General features: G+C 30.8%; 1 protein-coding gene across 12 annotated transcripts in view; it reads left to right on the top strand.

Annotated features, from left to right (window-relative positions):
- LOC130903759 (glucose transporter type 1) overlaps positions 1-9,218 on the top strand; it is a 555,907-nt gene that overhangs the window by 424,025 nt on the left and 122,664 nt on the right. For 6 of the 12 annotated variants that reach the window (XM_057816014.1, XM_057816021.1, XM_057816020.1 and 3 more), the window contains one exon: positions 8,606-8,830. In XM_057816014.1, coding sequence (XP_057671997.1) covers positions 8,606-8,830 — 225 coding nt within the window. The remainder of the gene's footprint in view (positions 1-8,605; positions 8,831-9,218) is intronic. The other 6 variants (XM_057816024.1, XM_057816023.1, XM_057816019.1 and 3 more) reach the window with 1 other exon arrangement.

Here is a 9,218-nt window from a genome sequence, read left to right on the forward strand (position 1 = left end):
GGTGCCAAATCAGAAATAAAGCCCTGTTATAAGGAACTGGGTTTAGGACCATCTGTGATTCTGCAATATACCGACATAATCAATTCTATTCAAAGCTTTCCCTATCACATTTTTTGCGACAATTTCTTTACGACTATACCACTTCTGAGTGAAATGACTAGAAGAAATTTGAAGATAACAGGAACCATAAGAGAAAATCGCACGTCAAAATGTCCACTGGCAAATAAATCCCAGTTCAAGAAAAAAAGTAGAGGTTTTATTGAATACAAAACTAACGAAGAAAACACTGTAGTTGTTAAATGGCATGACAATAACGTTGTCACTTTAGCATCCAATGCCTTGCCTGTTCACCCTACTCATTCAGTTAGTCGTTATTCTCTCAAAGAAAAAAAGAAAATTAAGGTAGACCAACCTCATAATATATTTACTTATAACAAATATATGGGAGGCGTTGACAGGGCAGATCAAAATATAAGTCTCTACAGAATAGGTTTGAGAAGAAAGAAGTGGTACATTCCTCTTATATTTCACATGTTAGATCTTGCGGTTCAAAATGCATGGCAACTTCACAGGGAACAAAATGGGAAACTGGATCATCTAGGATTTCGAAGGAGAATAGTCATGACCATTTTAGAAGGAAACCAACGAAAATTTGCGAAGAGATCGAAGTTGTCACAATCACATAACTGTGAGATGAGATATGATCGTATTGATCACTTAATTGTGACACAAGGGAAGCAAACCAGGTGTCGCATGTGCCACAAAAAAGTCTCCACCAAGTGTGAGAAGTGTGATGCTGCATTACATGTTGTATGTTTTAAGCCTTACCATGTGAAAGAAATCTAATCAAACTTTATTTTTTTTTCTATACATTTTTTGAATAAATTTATGTTACTTTGTTTTAAATAAAATTTTACTTTTATAGAAAATAAAATTATAGTATTCAAGTGCCTACTGTCCTTCTAAAAGGACAGTCATTTTTGAAAAAACTACAGATGGGAATCGAAAATTTCCAAATGATTATGTTTCAGAGACATAAAAACAACTACTTACAATAAGAAAGAACAAAATAAAAACAAAAAAAAATTTCAGGCATATCTGGGTTAAAAAAAGTTCGTTACATCTTCCCGTATAGAATTCGTGTCAGACAACCTAAATGTCAGTAGTGATAGTGGTAGTAATCTATGCAGCTCTCTTATAATAAGTAACTAACAAATTATATCTACTTGGTGCTATATGTTTTGATATGCTGAGACCCTAGAAATTGTAAATACGTTTCAAAATGTAGGTGCCAGGTGTTAGGTACTAGCACTATACGATGTATGATCATGTATGTAAGTACATATCTGTTGTCACCTTCTATGCCTATGATTTTGGAACTTATTGATCACTACATATTTACTTAAGGTCGAAATGTGGACACTGTTCAATATTAATAATAATTTCAGTTTCAAATATCCCTTACTGATATGTGTACTGAACAGTTTCATTATAAGGACTATGTATGTTTATACTTAATTATCTATTTACATGAAAAACATTGTGATCTACCTCATTAGAATTTTAAGGCGTACTTCAATTGATAAACATTAACAAATTCGTCAAAAATAGATACAAATTTTTGACGTGAGGTTTTGCAATCAAATTCTATTTTTATCAAATGATAAAATTGATCTGCTTACTGTTTAAATACAATGTGGATTGGCCAAATTAACACTGTGTATTCTGGATGCCCTATAATATAATATGGAATGAATTCAATAGCTATAAATTATTTTTTTGTACAATGCTGCGACTCATCGTTTGGTTTTTCCAATCTTGATATTTTATATACAATAAAAATAGATACGATGTGTTCCAATTTAAAGATGTTAAATGGAAACATTGTTATTTTGATAGCTATTTTCATGGAATATGTAAAGTTATAAATAACTGGAATATCAAGTTTTTGTATACCAATTATAACAAAAATCAATTTCGGAAATGTCTTGATACTTAAACAACACTATAATTCTATGTGTACGCTCCGAATTATGGATTTCTTAAGTAGTTGAAGGGAGTTGGGAGGACTGTACAATATACCCCAAAATATCTTTGAAATCGATTTTCAATTAATAAAATGCCAAATTAGCTGTGAGTATTAAAAAAAGACCGGTAGCGAATAGAGATTTACTCACCACAGATCTTATCCAGGTCATCAAGACTTCAAACCTGTTCTACACAGCTTCGATATTAATAAACTTGAATATCAAATTTTGGTATACCAATTGCAACAAAAATCAAATTGGGGAATGTCTTGATACTTGAATAACTTGTCAAAACTAATTTTATTGTACGATCTGGTATTATATCTTTAAAATTGGGTTTTAATCAATAAGATCCCTAATTATCTTTGATTATTAAAAAAAGGACCAGTAACGAATAGATTTACTCACCTCAAATCTTATCCAGTTCACTTAGATTTCAGAGAGCTCTGTTCTACATAGCTTCGTTATTAATTAGCAGTCTTTTTTATATAATTCGAAAACCGGGGAAAATCAATATGTGCACGTTTGAATAAGGCTAAGAAATCTACCAACTTATTCCAATCTAAGAATGCTCCTACTCGTTCTAAAATCAATGGTAAAGTTCTACGAGATCTCTATCAGTCGCAAACATACAAATAATATCAAATACTAGAATTTGTTGTTTTTATTGTCTACCTTGCAAGGAAATAATCAAATTTTATAGAATTCCAATACTATTCAAATCAGAAATATAGAAATTGAAGAGAAAAATGGTACTGCCGGTCAACAAATATTTTGAATTTGAAATTTTTACTTTAAGAAAAGTTCTTTCGGAAAATGTAGGTATCGTTCATTATAGTTCAATTGAAATTCACAAGATTGAAATTTCTTAAATTAATGAGAGATAGAGGTAGAACAAGGACACGAAGAAAGTGAGTGAAATACGAAGACAATTTATGAAGAATGAGCATGAAAGAAACAAGCACTCACCAACAAACTGCTTTTACTATATGTACAAGAAATGTAATAGACAAACTGGGAATTAAGACTTCAATAAACAGAAAACTTAACTACAGACTTAAGAGATATACCTGAAAGTGACATAAAATCGCTATATTAAACGCTCAGAAAAAGTGAATTTTTGTGCAAAGAATCAATAAATCCGGTCAATGGAGAACGATATGTGGAAACCTGGCAAGAATTATGACTGTAATTGGTTAATTCACTCCATATACGCCTACAATAACATGATGCGATTTTCCTTTCCAAAAGAATTGTTTGTGATCTTGAAAGTGATGAAAAGTTATAGTTTTAAATTTGGGAGTTACTTACAACTTCCTATACATCCTATGAAAATAGTCATCAAATTTCAGGGTAGCCATTTAACAAAACAACGTTAACGTTATATCTCTAAATGAGCGTACATCGTACACATTATGATTTTTCTATATGTGTACTACTCATATTGCATATATTATAAATTACACTATTTCTCTATATATGCAGCTGATAATTATAGGAATAAATCCTGATTCATTTAAGATTGGTTACAACTTATTTTAGGTTTAATTTAAGTCAAAGTGCAAAAACCGTTCATTATACGGTTTTTGTAACTGACAGATTATAGGTTAAGTCCCCTGCATGGTTTTATTTAAGTTGCATCACCGCACGTTGCTTACAAATCATACAAAATTTCTGGTGAACATATTTTGTCAATTATGCTCGTCATTTTCAACTCTATATATGACTCTCTGATAGATAAACGGCCAAAAAACATAATTATTATTATCTTTTAAATAATAATAATGGAATATACTGGAAATACAAATTGATTTTTTCTTGTAATAGGTCACATAAGTCACATCACATAAAATATTATTTTTATTCAGAGAAAATTGCTTAAGCATTGAAAAATTTTCTCCCAATCTTGAATATAAGAATTCTGAAACTTACGACAGAATTTTTATGACAATTACTCTCACATACTCTTATTTGAAATCATAGAAACAATTTTTTTCAATCATCGTTTCTATTACGTTGTTTAATTGAACTGACTCAAAAAACCAAATCATTTCACAACTCATCGGAGATCTGGCATTTTAGAACTGGATCAATCAAATAAACATCTAGTTGAGTCAATAACAAAATCTGTAAGATTCTAACTGCAATTGAGTATATTTTGATTAAGACGAAGTTGGGAGATGGAATCTTAAGGGTAGATTACTACTTTGAGATGAAATATATCCTATGTAAAATGGAAATTAAGTTGAGAATTATTATTTAAAATAGGCTAATTACAGCTTACATTTATTTAAAATAGAACTAAATACATTCGAAAATATATCCGAACAGTTTCTTGCTACTTGACTCGTATAATTTTTAGAATCTTGGATGATCATGGTTTCTAGTTTTATGTAAAATTATGTAGAAATTTGAGAAATTCAGATCTTTTTCCGTTTTCACTCAATAAAAAATAATTCGAAAATGGAATCGGGAAAAGTTTATATATCTTTTCATATATTGACAAAATTTCCAGATATCACGTGTTTTCACCAAAGTTAACACCATATATTGATTTTTTTTCTAATGAATATTTTTGAGAGATTTTATACATAACAAGTGTACAGTAAGTGTACATAATATGGAACCTTACAATATTTCAATTCTTATACCTCTATGTTCATAATTTGATTCCATAAATTAGAAAAAAGCTAAATGTAGATGAAAGTCAACATATTTTTGCATGAAATACGTTTCAGTGAACTAGGTCAAAACATTGGTACATCTAAATTGTGCGCAAAATCACTATTTGTTGAAATAACAATGTAATGTACTCAGAAAATAGAAGACGTTTCACAGTATTGCTCGAACTGTCATGGATTTTGAAAGGTGTGGACTAGATATATCTCTTCAATTGGAATTCTATTTCTTGATTTTCCTTTTCTTTAGACGTTAACTCCTGGAATATTTCTCTGGATTGATAAATACGTTATTGATTGTGAAAATATCCATTGCACTTAAATTTATATTTGTTTTATTTATTAGTAGTAGTATTAGTACTTGTCATAAATATCAAACAAAATATGCTTCGAATTGTTTGTGTATGTAAATTCAACAATTTGTTTTTTTTACATTTATTTTCTGTTGGATATTTGATAAATTCTAGTGACAAAGTAATAATCAAAGTTTCTCGATATACGATTCAGTCTGCCTGTGTACATATGCAGCCATCATTGTAGTTGTTACTTCTAACGATTTCAACATTAATAACAAATGTATCAATGAAAAATTAACTAGAAAATCGGCCGTCTTCTTTTGTAACGTGTTTTGTAGCTATTTTATGCTAAGAGATGACCTAATCTATTTAATACGTGACAAACACGTCTGCAGTTTCTAATCTTAAGCGCCCCATAACCCTTTGCATGTACCCAAATAAGTTCAATAGGGTTAAACTCACAACAATACAGTGGCAGTATCATTGTATCCAATATACTTTTCATGTAACCAATATTTAATTCCATCCTTTCGAAATTGTCTGATCCCGCAGTATAGAGCAGAAGGAACTCAAATTTTAGTTCAAAGCAATCTGCGTTCATATCCTTGTGATATTCGTTTTTTTTTTATTCCGTTAGATAGAAAAATTATACTGTTATCCCCAAATATAACTTAGGAGTTCACTCTCGGCCACTGTTCTTTGCCTTATGGTATTTGAAACCCTTTAAATAAATCTTCAAAAACAGCTTTCCAACTAATTGTGACAGTTGTGCCAATCCTTAGAGTTTCAACCGCACTCATGCCTCGTGTAAATAGTGAATTTCTCTATTATGCAAAATTCTGCCATTTAAGGTGGTATCATCATCGTTAAATGATTATTTACTGTCTTTATATTAATATTGTTTTCCTTTTATGTTTAAACAAAGTATTTATTGAGAATAAAAGTAGTGTTGTATTATTTTGAGTTATTCTCATCAAATTTAATAGATTTTCGTACTAGTTAATGTGTCTTTACTACCTAATAATTTCTTGTTACTTGAGGGTTAAGTTTAGTAATAAAATGTGTTTAACTAGAATTTATAAACGTTACACACTACTCTCATGATTACTGCTTGTACTTGCTTGAGGCTCTGTAGCTAACTCTCTATTACGCTCAATTAAGTTGATATTATGAGTATTTACTCTTAAAGCAAACTATAGATAAAGACCTAATTGTTTTCCTTATTTCTTCATTATTCGTCCAGAACTTAAATTGTTCCACGGAAAAGCACAAGCAAATATCAATTTACCTATAAATCGAAAATAAAGAGTACCTTTTCCTCCTAATTTATTACACAAAAATAGTAGCGAAACTTAACAGCTGGGATTGGTGTTTTTACCTATTTATGTTTATATACCGATAATGAAGTTGACTAATTTCATTTTTAGTTTGTTAAATTTTACTTCATTTGATAAATTTATATCCTCTATTTATATGGCTCATTAATACTTACAACTGTAAAGATACAGATAGTGTATTTATAGAAATTAATATCAAAATATAACAATATTATTGTTGTATTTTGGACATGTTATCAATGTTTAGTCTTATTTCTCTTTCTTATCTAAAAGTCAAAAAATGCAAATTGGTTTTTGTTAAAGTTACGTTATTTCTCTTTTTCAATTGGTGATAACTTTGGTGATTCCAATGAATTAAAAATAACTAGACTTTCCTAAATATATTTAGGCCACATAAAACTATGCTTTTTATATCCTTTCCCTTTCGATTTTTCCGACTTTCCCGACATAATGGTGGAGTTGCGCTTTAGAATTATTGCTCGTACATTATATACACGATGTATTCCTCGCTTGAATTCGCAACTAGACTGTTATGAAATGTATATTCCATAGAACAACATCGCTTGGTATCATTTCAAAATATCCTTAGCAAAGTATGTGTCCGTATAGAATTTATCACTTGTTATTATATATATACGGTTCGATTGAGTTTTCAATATATTGCGTATTTCTTCATATTTTCTAAAAGGTATAAAATTATTTTTTGTGGCATATGCATATAAATTTTAATCTGCAAGTATGTAATACTCAACCTGCTGCATCCGATATAGGCCAAAAATTACTACTAGTAAAAAAGAATATTTCCAAATAACATAGCTAGTTTTGTATTCAAGCGGATAGCACATAAAATTGTATGCATGATATGGTACCTCTGCATGTAATTATCCTCATATTATTTACTAAAACAATCGAAAATTATTTGAATTACCCGTTTCCGTAAAATCCTAGTATATATTATGTATTGGTGTTAGAAATGATTTCATGAAATTTTAGCTTTATGTTGATATACCTATAGATTTAGGTAGTTGTAAAGTTTTGTATCTATATTCCATTCTCTTCTACTATTCTGGCATGTCAGAATAGAAGAGGAAAAACCCTAGATAAAGTTCAAAGTTTCACTTTGTCTGCATCATCGCAGCTCTAACGAAATTATTGAGAAAATAAGTATAAACACTTTTTATTGGTACAGAATCTTGTAGTGCAGGACGAAATCGGAGGAGAAACACACCGGAGGTGTTTCTGCAGGCTAGATCAATCCAAAGAATTTCATTAGAACTTTGATACCACTTGATCCAGAAAGTATTTGGTTCTCTATTATACCAATCTACATCTTCATATTAGCAGGGCACTGTCACCTCAGGAAGTACTTGATGAAATTAGGTATAACTGACATTATCTCTAGAGAGGATGCAAGAACCCCAGTGCTCTTAGTTCTAAAATGTCTCATCGTTTCAAGCAGATGCAAGCAGGGCCGGATTAAGATTTATAAGGCCCGGGGCTAAAATAATGACGGGGCCTCCTTAAGGAATTCGAAAACTCGGGAAAATTCACAAAATAATATCAATACGTTAGATTTGTGGTATCAACACATCAAAAAATACAGAATGATTTCCAAATGATGGGGCCCTCTTGAACCTGGGGCTGTAGCCCCTCAAGCCCCTAGCTTAATCCGGCCCTGGATGCAAGGGATGCTTTGACCAATAAACCTGTAGCAGCAAAAGTCTAGCCTCATTTGGGCTTGCTCAGGACTCGGTACTGAAAGCAGTAAAGTTGTAAACAGATCTGATAAGAGGTTCAATAAACGTTGAGGCTCTTTCCTTTTTATGCCCCTATCTAGATGTACATTGTACCAACATTTTATCCAATTGTTATATATATATCTATATTTAGATTTTTTTGAAAGGTATACTATTAGAATAATTTTTGAGAAGTAGAAATATACCAAAGTATTAGAAATATAAATCAATTCAAATAGCATAATTCCAAACAAATGATGAAGATACCATGGAAAATTTATTTAAATAATGAGGAAATTTTAAAGTTTTTCTATTCTGTAGCCCAGCACTAGTTCATGTATTGGTATTTCAGTTACTTTTGGATTTAGGGACAATGATTGGAAAAGTAAATGTATTTCAACAAATCATTTCTGACATCAAAATGGAACATTTATAAACACACCCGGTACTCAATCATTTTTAATTTTGTATTCACCTGCGCCAACTCCTCCACGTTTGTCGGGAAAGAACTTGATTTCTACGCCCTGATAGGAGTTTTTTGGCTATGTGCAGGAAATGATCGACTGGATGTCTTACCTCTCGGTAGTATCTACCCTTTTCTTCGTCAAATTTTTCGCCGTTGGACCTGGAAGCATACCGTGGATGATCACTGCCGAACTGTTCTCACAAGGGCCTAGACCTGCTGCCATGTCAATTGCTGTTCTTGTTAACTGGACCTCTAATTTCGTGGTGGGTCTCGGATTTCCTTCATTAAGGGTGAGTATTGTGAATTTTTATAAATAAATGAATTTGAAGAGACTACAGTGAACTGTATATCACATTAATTTTTAAAAATTCGTTTAATGTACATTTATTACAAAAAAGCTGAAAAATGATAGATTCACAGTTCAAGGCCATGGATTTATCTCGATAACTGAAATACATCGATATCTGGCTCTCAATTGATGAACAAAAACTAAATAAATGAAAATTAATTTTTTGTATAAGAATAAAATTACTGATGAAAAATAAATGACAATCAGAATTTGATTCTTATGCCAAGAATTATGACTTTTGAGTTTTATTATTGTTAAAAGCGTGTTTTACTTCCTAATATAACTCTAAAAGCGTTTCTCAGTGCTTTTTATTTTTTTGTCAAACCAGT

The sequence above is a fragment of the Diorhabda carinulata genome, chromosome 2 (assembly GCF_026250575.1).
Source record: "Diorhabda carinulata isolate Delta chromosome 2, icDioCari1.1, whole genome shotgun sequence".
Lineage (NCBI taxonomy): Eukaryota > Metazoa > Arthropoda > Insecta > Coleoptera > Chrysomelidae > Diorhabda > Diorhabda carinulata.